This window comes from Gossypium raimondii, chromosome 4 (genome assembly GCF_025698545.1).
Source record: "Gossypium raimondii isolate GPD5lz chromosome 4, ASM2569854v1, whole genome shotgun sequence".
NCBI classification, from domain to species: domain Eukaryota; kingdom Viridiplantae; phylum Streptophyta; class Magnoliopsida; order Malvales; family Malvaceae; genus Gossypium; species Gossypium raimondii.
Genome location: NC_068568.1, coordinates 24,691,040 through 24,708,100, shown reverse-complemented (window position 1 = coordinate 24,708,100; position 17,061 = coordinate 24,691,040). Strand labels below are relative to the sequence as shown.

Below are 17,061 nucleotides of genomic sequence, written 5' to 3'. Positions count from 1 at the left end.
TTGAATTTTGAAGAGGATTTAGAGGATGACAAATTGAGAATCTATATCTCTACATATTAATACGTGGGCGGATATTCAAACCCCGAGAAAGTCAAAACAACAGAAAGGCTGACCTTTCCAAGCAATTGAAAGGCTCAAGGATGCCAACTTTAACTACTACAGCTAAAGCTATGAGTGAAAATTTGCCTGGTCCAGATTAGCTAAAAGCTTTTATGACTATAATTCTAGCATATGCTTCAATACATAGCAAATGGTGCTAATACTAACCCATTTTAAAATTTGTCTAATTCTAAATTTCATCCTTCTAGTTTATTAAAATTGAGAAATTAATTCTTCTAATTTGATTTGTTAGTATTTGGTTCTCCTACTTCATTAAATTGAAAACTTATTAGTTCAGTTTAAACGCATAATCTTGAATTGTTTATTTTATTAATTTTATTGTATATAAGTTAATGGTTAGTTTTTGCTAATTTATTGCGTATAAATTGTTAACTATTAATTCTTTTTTGAAATATTAAACTGTTGATTTTCAAGTCAATAATTTAATGTTAAAATTTAATAGAGTTACACAATTAAACCAACTTATCTCTTTGGATAAGGACCAAATTCTAACAAATTAAAGTACAAATATTATTCTTTTTATAAAGTAAAGAAATGATAGTTAACAAGATAAGGAAACAGTGGTTAAGCCCCTTATCATTGGCACCTTAATGACCAAGGCTCAAGTTCTGTTGATGTAATTCCTTAATTTATAATATGAGTTAATACAAAATAAATAAATATTAAATATACAAAATTAAATTATAAAATAACACTACTCAATTAAGTTTATTATAAGAAAGGCATAGTTTAGTTAAACCCGAGTTAACTAATTGAAGTAAATTAATTTGATTGAAATTAACTTGGTCAAAGATTGATTAAAATAATTTTATTATATATATAAAAGCAAATAGTAATATGGTACATGATAGTGAGTGTTGGCCAAAGCAAAATACAATATTAAGAATATATCCAAAATTTCAGTATAAAACAGAAGTCATAACTAAAAATATTAAAAATAACCCATATGATGTTCCGATGGTTAGGGTGTTCACAATTTGCGTGGCTTGGTTTTGAGTCGTACAAATCATATTTGTTGTTCGAGCTTTGCTTTGTTCTTATAATTCACCAAAAAAATATTATAATTTTTTAAAATTAAGATTAGTTTAATTAGATTATTTTTGTAAAAATTTTAGTTTAATTAACAATAAAATAATTTAAATTTTCGATTAATTCTAGTTTAATTTAATTATTAGTTTATTTAATTTATTATTTAAATAAGGGAAAAATGATATATTTTCAACAAGAAATATAAAACAATATATATGTTCTGGATCAACAACCTCGTGCTATTTTACTTGTACCCAGAAAAGCAAAACGCCGTCAATGGCCAAGAAATTGAAATGGTGAAGGCTAATTTGGCTGCGACAGCAACACTCGTTGGTTCTTTTATTTTGGCTTCGGTTGTCCACCTCTTTTGACCCTCCATTTTTTATAAAACAAAATTTCATATTATTTTATTTCTTGGAAGATTTTTCTTTTCTTTCTTTTTCCTTTGGCGGTAATTGACGATGACAATGATAAAGCTGATTTTGTCTTCATAAAATTAATAATAATTCAAAATTGGAATGTCAGAAGCATGTCTAAAGACAACAATATAAAACTAGTACCTATTTATATTATTATAATGTCTTATCTTTCAATAACTAAATTTCAATTCAAGTGTAAAAATTATTAATTTTACAAAGTATGATAATATTTATATCTTTTATATTTTAATAAACTTAAAAAATATTTACAAAATTATGAAATTTAAATCCAAAATATTTAGTCTCCCTTTCCTAATTTTATCATTTGAATAAAAATATATTTAATTTTAATATTATTTTTTAAAATTTACATCATTTCTTATATTTTTGTACAATTAATCTTTTAAAACCCAATCGTTGAATTTATCAATATAATTATGTTTGTCATATATGTAAATTTTCAAACTAAACTGATATCTCTATCATATTGATATAAATATTATATATATAGTAATATGTATTAAATGGTTAAAAGTTTTTACATAAAAAAATATTTAAATTTTTTAATTTACTTTAAATTTGGCATACATGATTTATATGAATAAAATGTAAAACGTGATAGTTGTATCATTAAAATATTAATTGTACAAAGAGATATGAAATGGTGGTCGAGTCTTAGCTCTGTTGGCATTGACATTGTTGATAGCATTTATCTTCTTATTTAAGAATTAAGGAGTAATTATACCCTAAGCATTGTATCAAAAAAAGGAAAAGATATGTGAAATTGTGTTTACGCCAGTACAAGTAAATCTCTCTTTTATTTTATATATTGGATATTTAAAGTTTATTATATGTCTATAGTTTCTCTTTCTTTTTTTCCCCTTGATTAAGAAGGGATTGGAATCTGTATGTTAGGTTCCGGATTTGTAGAATAGGTAAAAGTTAATAAGGTTACTAATTTTGGGTCAATAAGAGCAATTCTTTGGTTATTAACTAATAATGTTGACTTTAAAAAGAAAAACCTAATAATGTTGACAAATTAAAACTTGTGGAATTGATAAGACGATAACTAAATCAACTTTAGAAATAAAGAATTATTCATCTTCACCGTTTATTTGATGTTTTCTGAAAATAATTGAAAATTGGATGTATCAATTTCACTTGCGGTAAGGATTGGTCGGTTTTGCATAAACTCACTTTTAGAAAAGTTAAAGAAGTTAGAGATGAGGAAGTTGTACACAGCTTTGGAAAAAATGAAAGGTTAGGAATGATGGTAATTTAACAAGTTCACTCCCAACCCTACAAAAATGCCTTAAGCTAGCTCAATGAATGATACACAACAATCAAAACTATTGACAAACAGTCCATACGATACAACAAACAATATGGGTATCCTATATTTTACGACATACTAACTATATCCAAAAGATTTTGGCATATTTTATCGGGCAATTTTATATTGATAAAAGTAATTTAAGTTCCATTTGTTTCACTGAAAATGACTTCCAGAAAATGATTTCTGAAAAATGACTTAATTTTCTAGAAAAAACTAATATTTTCTGGTGTTTGGATGAATCTGTAAAATATTTTCATTATTTGGCGATTTTTAAAAATATTTCATAAAGTTGTTTTCAATGAAACAAACATACATTTGAGATTTATGATAAAGAGTTTAAATGAATTAGTGATTTGATTACAAAGTGATGTTAATGTGAAATTATAGTAAATAACGAATCTTCTTGATGTGAAGGATTAAATTGTAAACTTTGTGAAATTTATAATTGAAACAAGAAAAGTGATATGCATGAAAATTTGTTATGTTAAATAAAATATTATAATGAATTATTTGATTAAAGTGCTTATATGGTGAAAAATAAATTACATGGCAATAGAGACTAAGTTGAAAAATATACAAAAGTTTAAGTGTGAAACAATTTAATATGTGAATAAGGAAATTATGATAAAATTTTGAAGAATGTGTTATGAGATGATGAAATATGCATATAGTATTGTAAAAGTGAAGTTGTGAAAAATATTGAATTTTTACGATGACAAGGACTAAATTGTTAAACTTGAGAAAATATATGGATGAAATAATAGAAGTGAAATACATAGAAATTTGATATGTGAAATAAGAGATTGAGATAAATTATGTGATTAAAGTGTAATAAGAAAGAAAATTGACTTAATATGATTAATTAGTGAATATTGAACTTTTATAACAAAAAAAGACTAAATTGAAAAGTTATGAAAGTTTATAAGAAAACATTTGATAAGAGAAGAATATAGTAGAGAATGTAACATCCCGGTACTTTGACCTTATGTTTGGGTCGGGTATGGGGGTGTTACAGTGAATAGAGCCTTATCAATTTGGAAAATGTGTTATGAAAAAAAATTTTAGTAAGACATTTTACGAGAATAAGGGGGTAATTTTATATTAATTGGAAAATCTTATACATTGACCATCTTATTTTATATGAAATAAACATCGAAGAAGGTTAAAAATATTTTCCATAAAAACTTTTACGTTGAAACAAATAAATTCTCATATGCACATTCAAAACCAAATTAAATAAATTTCACAAAACAATTTTACAAAGACATGCATTTAAATTAACCATGATATAAGGCAATAAAAATTAGATATCATAAAGTGTAATTCTAAGTGTTTGTTGCTTAGAAACATTCAATCCTCGACATCATTCGTTTTCAACGATTTACCTGTCTCTTTTGCTTTAATGTAGAAAAACATATAAAGTTATTAAAATTAAATCTAAGTTGCCAACTCCATGTTAATTTGTCTAAATTTAATCTTAAATAAATTTTAATTATTCTAAGTGAAATTAATTTCTAATTTAATCTTATAAGCATTGCTAATCAAACTAAAACTAATCACATGGTGAAACATAAAAAATCCAAATTCTATGGTTGTGAGTGAAGAAGGAAAATGTCTTTCTTTTGAAGACTGTAACACTAAGAAGGTGTGATTTAGGGAGGGGAATGGAGGTGCGGTTATAGATATGGCAGTGTATTTTTTTTCGGCACTAACCCAATCTTAGAGGTATAAGTTATTGGGCAAAGGTGTCGCTGGATTTGGCGCAGTGACTATGTTGGATCTGGTGCCCTAAGTGTAGTATTTTCGTCCAAGTACACTTGTAATTTTTCGAACAGATTAGTTAATAAAATTATTCATGAATTACATTAATATTTTGTATATTGTCCTTACATGGTTTTTGCATACAAAGTAAAATGGAAGCAAATGTTGCTCACTGATTGTCTAATGTTTAACTAATACTAAGCAGTATTTCGTGGTCGAATCGTAATACAAAAAGACAGCTTACATTAGTAGATGAACCTAAACATGCCCTTAATCTAATCGAAAATGAGTAAACCGATTGAAAGACTAAGATGATTTCTATCAAGTCCAATTATGGAGATGCCTTCTCTTGGGCATCGGGGTGGACGACTCCCAAAAGATAGAGACATAGATGTGACTGACTAGACTAACAATACATTGGACTAGACCCAAGCAAAATATATCCTAAATTTTTTTATAGATTTATTCACTTGTGACGTTCATAGTATGACATACTTAAATCTTAAGTGGCTGGCAGACTATGTATGTGTGACTCGTACATTTTGATGTAAGTAAAAGCCTGAGTTCAAATAGATAAGGAATCGAAAGCTGGTGTGTTGGGTGTACGACTTTTGCAGTACGTAGTGTCATTCACAATAGTGGAATTCATAGCTCGAAACATGGGTAAATGATATCCTCTCATTGGCATTACATGATTAATAAAAAGTAAACGTGGCCACGGGACGTCCATCTTTGTGATGGATAACTTGATCACTATATGATAGCGATTGAATTTTCATGAAGGAAGATTTAATGGTTACCATGAGAGAAAATAAGATCATATGGGGAGAACTAATAATATCCCAAAGAGATCAAGGATATCCTATGAGGGTAACACACTTATGATAAGGTCATTGGACGGGCACTGAGTAGTTGCTTTCGTAATAGTATGTCGCTATGGAGAGCTCAGTCACGATACTATAGTGGAATGGCTTCGTGACTAAATGAGTTTATAATTAATGACTAAATGAGTTAATAAATCATTTGATCCCTAATTGCATATGTCTAATTGGTCCCTCCATTAGCTCGTTGATACCTGAAATGAATTGCGTGTTTGAATAGAAATGAATAGAATGAATACGAAAAGAGAAATTAGAATCATTCAGGAACGATTATGGTTTTTCCGAAATGGAGAAATGAAATCATTTGGAAATGAATGTAGGTTTCCAAAATGGAAATGGAAACGTAAATGATTCATTTGCATTTCTATATGAATTACTCAAAAAATGATCGGAAGAATGAATTTATGTTTTTGAGCTATTTTGAAGCCTGAAAATGAAAATAAATCATTCAGTCACAGTAAACATGTTGAGTTGTGAAATATTAAACATATTTTTTTAAATTTTACTAAGGATAAAATCGTTAAAATTTTACTAAGGTAAAATTGGAATGAGAAAATTATTTTATTGGAAAATTAATGTTTATATTTTACTAAGGATAAAATCGTTAAAATTTTACTAAGGTAAAATTGGAATGAGAAAATTATTTTATTGGAAAATTAATGTTTATTTTGGAAAATAGAAAAATATGTATTGGATTGGATTAAATTATAAATTGTTGGGTTAAAAGTCTAGACAGTAATATAATTGGGCCTAATACAATGAGAGGCCCGAATCCCATCGTAATACATATGAGGGGAAGCACGCCGTATGAGCTCCTCTCCCTCTCCTAGTTGGACTAGGAAGTTGTTTTTTCTATTTGATATAAACTTTACAATTCAACAAGGGTTCTACTTTTTCTTTCTATAAATAGATGGCACCGATCATTGGATCCGATGTGAGAGAGGCCCAAAACCCCTCATGGACATGAAAGGGATGACAACCTTAGAAGGAATACTAGGGTGTGTCGTTCACCCTAGTCCTATTCTAAATAGGATGTTGTTTTTCTATTTAAATAAACCACTACAACTCAACAAGGGTCATATATTCTCTTCCTATAAATAGATGGCACCAGTAGAGCTATGAACACAACTTTGAGAGATTGTTATTCTTTCAAAAAGTAGAGAGAATTTATTCTCGACTATTACATAAATTTTTTCGGAATAACAATTCTATCGATTTCTATTAAAAAGAGAGAATTTTCATTTCACCCTAAAAGGAGAGAAAACTTTTTCTAGTTATGCATTTCAATTGAATTGGTTCAAACCCACACTCGAAACAGTTCGTGATACGAGAAAAGTGGAGAAGATCGTTTGGATGAAAGTTGGGTACTACGAACGTCTACTAAGCCGAAAACACATGTACGAATTCATTGTTATAAATATCACAAACCGGATCGTTTTCAAAATTTTAAATTTCCACTGTGTAAGAAAATGATTTTCAAACCAGGATTTTTCTAACACGTGTTCTACCACTTAAGGGAGACATGTTCTTGTTCTGTTGATATTTAACTTGTTTGGATCGAAAGCTAATAGTTGTTGCAAGGATTTATCATGTTGCCAAAAAGAGAGATCGCTAGGAACTTTGCCTATATGTTCCATTTTCATGTTCCATCTCATGTTAGAACCACATTTTAAACATTTAATTGGGACAGTCAAAGGTTGCGAGATTGTTGGTCTTGTATAAAATGTTTTTTTATGCAACAAATGGGTAAGTGATTCGTGGTAATGAAAACTAGATTCATGTGAAGACTCTTAATTCATTCGAATGACTTACGTAAAGGAAGAGAAAAATTTGTGTTTTTTAAGAGCTTTATCCTTAATTTGATCGAAGTATTTGACATTGTTAGAAAACATGCTGATAAAGAAATTTATTGGATAATTATAGAAAATAATTTAAGTGAAAATTCATAATTCAAAAATATTTTTAACCGAGGTTTTGAAGAAGTCTATAAATAGGTAGCAGTAATTGTTGATTTGCAAAATACAAATTTTTTGAATGTCTATTTCGATAGCAATTTTGTGCTTTTAGTGACAATTTTATTTAACACTCTTTATAAATTTTATTAGAGAGAATTTTCATATTTGTATGTGAAAATATGTCGGATGAGTAATTATAATAATTAAATTCATTATCAAGCTACAGAATAAAATAGGTTTAAATCAATAGATAATACAGAAAATTTGTTAGATAAATAATTAACTAAGCAAAACTCAACAAAGTAAAATTAGTCATGTGAACTGCGTCTGGGTTAATAAATATTGCTTTTTTCTCTTGTTACTTTGCACTATTCTTTACTTTGTCGATATGCAAGATGTTAACTTACTGTTCCGTTCTCTCTTCCAACTAAACTTAAGACAACGAGTTGGGAGTTCATCAAACTGAGGTGTTTCAACATGTAAAAGTGTATATATATATTAAAAATAAATACACATTCAATTAATATACCTTGTGAAATGTTTTGTCGATGCAAGGGAACTTGCGCCACTCATCAGTGTGTGATCTAAGGATTCCCGTAGCTTTTTCTTTCAAGTATGGTGCAGTACTGTCAACTTGCAGCATCATGCAAAGCTTTGTTACGGTTCCAACTTCCACCATTTCTTCAAGAACCGAATTTGTGGCCACGAATTTGCTTATCAACGAAAGGATGAACACGGCTCGGTCATCAGCCGTCGGGGACACCTTCATAATCCTCTTTGTCACGACGGCGAGACCGCCTTTATGGCTAAGGAACTCAGCTCTCCCATCTGCACAACAACATAGGTGGAAAAGTATTCCCAGAATAAGCTCGGTGGTTCTCTTCTCCGGTGATCCCAATTCAAGATCGATAAGCGCCGAAACGGCACCTGATTCAACCATCATTAACCGATTTCTTCCCCAAGGACAAGCAATTAATAGCGCATGCAAAGCTGCGTTCATTCCCTGCTGAGAGACGGTGGTGGTTTGTTTCAAAACTCCGGTGATCATCTCAAAGAAAGGCGGTTCTAATCTTTCAAGTAAACCGGAGCTTGCTGCTTGAATCATCGTTTTCAATGCTAAAACGGCGTGGGATTTTACCATAACTTGGGGTTTGAATTCACATCCCAATACCCAAATCAAGGATTTGATTATCTGATCATTATATTCTTGAAGAAAAATCTTTGCTTCTGCCAATGGAATTCGAATGAAAACAAGTACCCTTAGGGCTTCTGCAAGGCCCTGAACAGAGATTTCCTCGAAACAATTTACGATGAACGATAACAGAGCTTTAGGCACCCCGGTTTCCACCATGAACGTCCGGTTTCTTTTATTTTTGGCCGCCAAGAAATCCAGCTCTTGCAGGGCTTTGATATTGGAACCAGGTTGTTGAAGCTGTTTGATGAGTTTAAAGAAATGAGATTTATCAAGGGAAGGTTTAGGGGTTGGAATCCGATCAACGCCAAGCGACGCGTTCTCGGTGCACCAGGATTGGATCAAACGGCGGAGCGTATGGTTAGGCGCTAAATCAGATTCTGGAGGCAAAGGCTGCTGGGTGACTGGACAGCTTGTGTTTTTGCATGTAAGTAGCCATTGCTCAATGCTCTCTCGATCATACGTGATGCCGGTTGTGGCTGTCACTGGGTCTTTCATAATTTGCAGAGATATAGGGCAGAGGAAATACTTGGGAACTTCAATACCATCCATGAAAATATATGAAAAGAAAAATCAAAATGGAAAGAGCAGTGTTAATCCAGGAGAAATTAAGAAGCTGAAAATTGTAGGTTTGTTTTGAAGAACACAAGTGGAAGGGGAGGTTTTGAGGAGTAAAAGAAAGCGGCTTAATTTATTGACTAAAATAGAAAGGAATTTTGAAATAATTGGATTTGGTCGTCGATTACTCCATCAATTGGATTCTCATGCATTAATTCGAGAGAGTTGATTGGTCAACCAAGAAAAGTTTAATATGACGGCAGTTTATGGTTTTTCGTATGAAATATATAATCCATAATTGTATAATAATGAAAATTTATTTGTGTACGTTTCATAATTTTCATTATCACATCAAGTTACTTGTATATACATTAGTAATTAACATTAACCACCGTAAAATAATTCAATTGATTTATTTTAGGCTTAATTCACAATTTAATCTTATATTTATTCTATTATACTGGTATTTAAAATTTTTTAATCTAATTTGATATCTAAAATATTATTTTGTTATGATTTTTAGTTCAAATGGTTAATAAATGATAAAAATGTGTTAGCTAATCAAATAATGCCATGTGGCATTTTAATAAAATATATAAATTTTATTTTATTAATTATATATTTTAAAATTTAATAAAAATAGAAATAAATATATAAAAATCCAAAATAGATATAAATTAAATTTAAAAACTACAAACTATATAATATATAAAATACTTAAAAAAATTAACCAAAAAATTAGAAAAATTATGGGTTTCTTCTCCATCTTGGTATTCAAATCTATGCATATGAACCTGAATTGCTACTTTTTTCCAATCGTAAGTGAGTTTTTTCTTCGTTATCTTCCATGGATGAAAAACTAGTACTCCAAACACCATTTTTTCAGTCATAAGTGAAGAAAAAAAAAATTCTCACGTTTGGTTCATATGGATGAACCCGAATTACCCAAAAAAAAAAAAAAAATTAAAAAACATATCTCCATTCCTTTTTGTTCTCTATTTCTCATTTCTCTCTTTCTCAAATTTTTTCAACCTTCTGAACTCTATACATGTGAGTTAAATTTTTAACCCAACTATTATGAAAAACTCATTCATTCTATGAAATAATTTAATTTTCTAAACCCAAATAATTGAGCATTTAACCCCAGCTATTATGAAAATAAAAACTGAACCCCCATTTTCTGGTTAATTCTTTTTTCTCTGGTTTTCTTTCTTTCTTTCTTTCTTTTGCAAAAAAATTGAAATATAATTATTGATCACATGTCAAACTTGGATGGACATTCATGATACAACTAAGCAAAATAGTAGCACCTTGAATTGTGAATTCTTTGATTTGGATATGTGGTTTTACATTAGAAAGATGAACATGTTATGGCTTGAATTAGCAATAGGAAAGAAAGTTGTTAAGCTAGTTAGTTCAACGTTGCGTTTTAAGTTAAAATTTAGTAAAATGGTGTGCAACACCCTCATCCGATCCGATTGCCAGGTTCGAGCTACGAGATGTCACATCCATTATCAGAGTAACTACAAACATTTAATGTTCAATTAACAACATAATACAAGCATACATTAACATTTTAAACCATAATAATAGTATACAACCTTTCTCGAGTCTTATAAGAGCCAACACATGCTCTAAAGTTAACCTAGAATCGAACAATGACCAATTTGCAACATTTTCAAAATTTCTTGTCAACGTCGTGACATGGCATATTGACTTGTGTCATTGTAACGACGAAGGTTCCATATCATGCCATGGCCTGAAATCCATTCTCGTCGCAACAACCATCGCTTGATGTCATGACATAGACTCTGTTTTTGGCACCCTAAGGCCATCTAGTACCTATTTCCATACAAACAAACTATTTACACATCTGGTGCATATTTGCACACTTGTACCTACACAAAACCAATCCAAACTCATATTAAACATTACATTTTAACCAATTCAAATCAGTAAATCCAATATGCCACTACTTGGCACCAAAACATATCAATTTAACCTATTCAAACTCAACTTATGCTATTATGCCTTTAAGCCATTCAAACTAACATTTAACTATGCCAATTCATGCTCAATTATGTCATTTGAATACCATTCACACCACACATCATTTACCAACTCACATACACCAATTGACATAACTTCCACAACATTAAGCATTAACCAAATTCAAACCAAATCTAAGATTTTACATTAACAAAACAACACCTATGTACATGCCACATAACCAAGTCTAAAAATGATCAAAATACTACCGAATATATATCAAGATAGTGTGAGCTTCTCGTAGATTCAATTGATACGTTCTGCAAGTTAACAATCTACAAAGAAAAAGAGAGGCAACGAAGTAAGCATAACGAATGCTTAGTAAGTCCATGTGAAAATTTACTTAACTTACCTTAACATTATAATAATTAAACAATTGGAAACACATTGGTATAACACCTAGCATTCTTAACTTTCATGTGCAATTCAACAATATAACCAACAAATTAGATCATTTGCATAACAAGATCATATTACTCAAATCATGTATACATACAACCATTCCATCTTATAACATATATATTTCAAGCTACGCTTAATTTGAAAACATAACTATTCAACTCATTTCAACCATTTCATTTCCATTTTTAATTATTGTTTTTCGCCTGGAAAACTAAAGTAAATTGAATTTGGATACTGGACTTGTATGCTCACAAGAGTTGACATATTTGGGCTACTTATACAAAATTCATATCATGTTTGATGATTGCTTACACAAGCTTCAAAGAATCTGCAACATATGCTAGATCTCAAATAATCATATAAGTTTCTAATTAAACATTTGTTTTCCTTTTTGGGACCCTAATGTCATGTCATTTGTATCCTAATCATTTACTAAGTTCACACAGGTATCATTACCATTATCGTATCATTTCAAACCCTGTAGCCGTGTACACGCTTTTTATATTTCAAAATAGCAGTCCATATGCATTTCAATTATTTGCACCAATTCAAAATAACCATAATTTTTGTATTTTACGATTCAATCCTATTGATGCCAAAGCTACAAATTATACATTTAGATAGACTATCAAAGAAAGTAAACACAATTTAGTCATAACATAATAAAATAATGTAAATTCCATAAGAACTTACTTAGCAAAAAAACAAGCAATTGAATCTTGAAGAACTAATTAGCAAATTTGCCTTTTCCAAGGTTATCTTCGGTTTGGTTTAAATCTCAATCTATATAATAATTCAATTCAATTTATCAATTCCAAATATCTTATATCATCCTATTATAAGCATATATCGTTTAATTTCATTATTGCCTTAAATTTTTACATTTTATTCAATTTAGTCTCTAAAACCAAAATTGCCATAACTTTAAAATTTGAGCTTCGATTTCAAATCGATATCAATTAACTCCTTTTATAACACTATATTAAAAATCACATAAATATTACACCAATTTTGAAATTTCTGCACTTTAGTTCCTATGTTCAAAAACTAGCAATTAAACTTTACAAACTAGTCTTTTTTCACTCCTAAACTTAACATCTAACAATTTAGTACCGAAAACTTCAAGAAATCAAAAATGGAAAATTTTGAAAACATTAATAGTTTTGCAAATTGGTACATGAGCTAGTTAAATCAAGCTTCTGGAACCTTAAAAACATAAAAAGCACATGAAAAAGACTAAAGTGAACTAACCATTTTAGTAGCCAAAACTTCAAAGTTTTAAACCCTAACTTTCTCTTCTTTGTTTCGTGGCTGAAGAAGATGACAAGAAAAATGTATGGTTTTTCTTTTATTTTAACTTATATACTTAGATTAATAACCAATTAATCTTAATTAAATTAATTTATCTTTAATTAATTAATACTAAACATAATTAAAAACATTGGTAGACTAAAATTTTCATCCGCCACTATTTTTCTTAATAAAAAGAGTCTAATTGCTCAATTGGGCCTTTAGCTAATTAAAAGTCTATAGTGATTAACTTTTACCAGTTTTACAATTTAGTCATTATACCTTAATTAACTATCCAATTGACAAAATTAAGAGAGCAAAATTTAATTAGACTGTATATTAATATCGTAAATATTAAAATAATAATATTTACAGACTCAAACATCGAAAATAGGGTTCTGAAACCATCATTTCTGACACCCTTGAAATATAGGTTGTTACACGGTGCGTTTCAGAGGAGGATCAAGAGTACTGTATTTTTTGTTGAATGAAATGGTGATTTTTGGGCTAAGAGGTAACAATTTTCATGTAATAGTTGCTTAACTGATATTCTTGTAACTTCATTCCTTTCCTTTTTAGCAGGGCTGGGGAAGATAAGCAGTTATGAAGATGATTAAATGAAATTTCTTCCTATTTGACCTCTTTACTCTCTCTTTCCTTCCCCTCTTCTCCAGATTCCTCATATCTTTTCTAAATTAGAACATACCTAAGGTATCAGATCTCTACAATCCTCAATGGCCGAATATGGGGTCACCACTCAGTTGTAGAAGGAAGTTGGCCACCTTCAACAGGAAGTCACTAAGCTTCAAGTTGAACTTTCTCAGTGGGATGCCAAACTAGATGCTCATTTGAAGGAGTTAAAGGACGATTTTTGTGGAGAGCTCAAGTTGAAGCTACAAAACCTATTTCAGCAGTATTTAGGTAACTTAACCTATGCTCCTTCTGTTGGACCATCACGGATAAGGGCAAAGGCATCTTAGATGGTTGATCAACTACAAATCGATGTGGTAAATTAGGCTTTTCTGACACATTTCAAGAGCTTTTTCTTGAGCAAAATAAATTTTTTTGCTTAGTTTTTCGTTATTTTTGTATTTTTATATTTTTCGGTTAATAAGTGAAAATCTTTTGTTTTTGTTTAATTTTTTACCCAAATTTATCGATAGTGCCATTGGGAGGTCTAATATGAGTTTGAGTGGTGTAGGTATGTGTTGGAGGTTGAAAACGAGTGAGAATGACATCTAGGGCAAGGGTATCACTTGGAATCATGAGACCTCCAGCAATATAGAAGATTAAGGAGACCCTTCAGTGGTGCGACATCCTTCTTGGGTATCACGATATCCACCTCTCAAGGAAGACCCCTAAGTTCAATACTACCTGAGATAGCGCAATATCTTCTTCTAGGTATCACGATATCACCTTTGTCATAGGGACAAACTTGGACAAAAAAGGAAACCTTTGTCTACCCCGCCCACCAATCACATAAGGCCTGTGTAGGGGCAATTTTGGCATAAAAAAGTTACTAGAACACACTTCAAAATAGCCAAAAATTTTTGAGAAGGAGAAAGACACATTTAACTTAGTTTTAGGTTTAGTTTTCTCTAGGTTTTCTTTAGTTTTTCTTTGTACCTTTCTAGGGTTTTTTATCTTTTTCTTCTTCTACTTTATATTAGAGTTTATTTTTTGCATTTACTTCTTGTTCTTGATATTCTTTATGTTAGTAAAGTTAGTTAACACTATAGCTAAGGTTATTTACATTTCTAGTCCCTGTGCCTTGCTTTTAAGACCCTTGAAGCTTTAGTTTAATGTATTTCAGTTTATTTTTACTTCAAATTTGTTAAAGCTTGTTCCTTTTATGTTTCTTGCTTTAGATTTCTTTGTTAAATACTTTTAGTTTAATGCGATTTAAGTTTTCTTGCATAAAAGTCTAAACTTTCACAATTTTCTTAAGCTTTACTTTTATGGCTACTTTTTTTTCAATTGTTATGTTTATTTTCTTAACTTTGAGCATGTGTAGCTAAATCCTTAAATGGGTTGGTTGATGGAGATGTGGTTAAAATAAAATCTTTGGAAAAAAGACAAAATCGTAACCAATAGGACTAATTTGAATAGAACTAAAACCTTAGGTAGTGAAACCTCTAAGGGAATATTATGATAAAGTGAGACCGAAAGGTAATCTTGTCGCTCACCCTTTCATTAGTCCTGGATTAGTCGGTGGAACCGGAAGATAAATCGGACTTAATTCGTCTAAGTAGGTAAAATTGAGATCGGAAGATAAAATGGAGCCACTTGGTAATTTATGCGATTTATGTCCCTAGTCTAAGATTTGGTGAACTACGTTGAAGTCAACCAATCCCCATTAGTCATTTTCCAAACAGCCCCTCTAGTTTACATTTCTTACAATTTAGTCCCTAGAGTAGAATATTTAATTTTCTTGCAAACTTATCTTTTATGAAACATTGCAATATAAAGTCATATTAGTAGCCACTTAACCTCTATTGCGTATGCTATTTATTGCTCAATCGCCTCTTCCTTTGGGTTTCATTGTAACACCATAAATCTTACAACTGACCTGAATGCTTGCAATGAAACTGGGCTTTAAAAGTTATTATGTAAATTTAGTGTTTTATTAGGACGCGAGTAGCCGGTCAAGTTGTTGGCGTTGCCACTAGAGAAGACGGTGTAAAATTGAGTAATTTTTAGTGTACACCTTTAGATTGAAATAAGTAGCCAAAGTAGGATTTATAGATACGAATTATTTTTCCATTTATTTTTTGTGTCATTCAACTTTTAGTTAATTTTCTTCAATCTCTCGCGCTTGTAAGAACACTGTATGACTTGAACCAGTAGTGGTGTCTTACCATTTGAGCCGGAACCGGAACATATCATCACATATGCAAGAAGGGCATAACTTACGAGAGACATTCCATTTCCACCAAGAAAGTAACCTATCGAAGATCTGGAAGAAGAAATTCGAAAACCACCACAACTACCCATGGAGCAAAGAACTTTGTGCGGCATGTAATGCCCAACATAGATGATGTTCATGTTAGCATTAATTGCCCAGAGATTAATGCTTACAACTTTGAAATTAAACTGGAAATGATCCAAGTGATATAATTGAACCTTGAGTTCCAAGGTCCAATGAATTAGGATCCCAATCAACACCTTAAGCAGTTTCGAAACATTTGTGATACTTTCAAGTATAATGGGGTATCCGATTCATCTTTGATTATTCCCTTTCTCTCTTACTAACGATGCTTTTATGTGGTTAGATTCACATTCGATAGATTCAATCAACACTTGGGATGAGCTAGCGAGCAAACTTTTGGAAAAATATTTTCCACGAAGCAAGACGATGAAACTTCAGATGGAATTATGAATTTTAAACAATTGGAAGGAGAGTCATTACACGAGGCTTGGGAGAGCTTCAAATTGATGTTACGCAAGTGACTGTACATTGGATTACAAGATTGGCTGCAACTTCAAGTCTTCTACAATGGACTTGATGGGAATTTACGCTCTAGTATTGATGGAGCATCCGCTAGAGCATTCATGTCAAAGACTTACGTCGAGGCTTGTCAACTCATCGAGGATATGGCTATGAACTCTTACATGTGTCCAGCTGAGTGGTTTACATATCGAGCCAAACAAGTGCCAACAAGCTCTATCACTAGCGAGGATAAGTATCAACAAGTCCTCGAAAGGCTTAATCAATTGGAGATGAATGCGACCAAGGCGCAAGTCCAAAATCAACCTAATCTAACCAAGTTTAATGTAGGGCACGATGATGAGAGCAGCCATATAGAGACTGATTATGTAGGGAATAGAGGATATAACCCTTACTCCAACAACTATAGCCCTGGATGACGTGATCATCCTAACCTTAGTTAGGGAAGGAACCAAGTGGGACCTTCAAATTAAGGGAACTAAAACGCTAGCCCTCTAAAACCCAACGTACAATACCAACCTCTATTACCTTTTAGAGCACCCAAAAACCAATAAAGGAAGCCAACTTATAGTAGTGACCCTCCATTATCGATTAGGGTGAGTAAGTTAGAGGAAGGTTTGC

General features: G+C 31.0%; 1 protein-coding gene across 1 annotated transcript; it reads right to left on the bottom strand.

The window, feature by feature from the left end:
- Positions 1 to 7,929: 7,929 nt before the first annotated feature.
- LOC105766598 (E3 ubiquitin-protein ligase PUB24) lies at positions 7,930 to 9,332 on the bottom strand. Its single transcript, XM_012586114.2, has one exon. It carries the CDS (start codon positions 9,243 to 9,245, stop codon positions 8,022 to 8,024), a length of 1,224 nt encoding a protein of 407 aa, XP_012441568.1. The 5' UTR covers positions 9,246 to 9,332; the 3' UTR covers positions 7,930 to 8,021.
- Between the last annotated feature and the right edge of the window lie 7,729 nt (positions 9,333 to 17,061).

Bases quoted from the DNA above. Each gene is read 5' to 3' on its own strand.
- LOC105766598 (XM_012586114.2), bottom strand. From the start codon at position 9,245: ATGGATGGTATTGAAGTTCCCAAGTATTTCCTCTGCCCTATATCTCTG.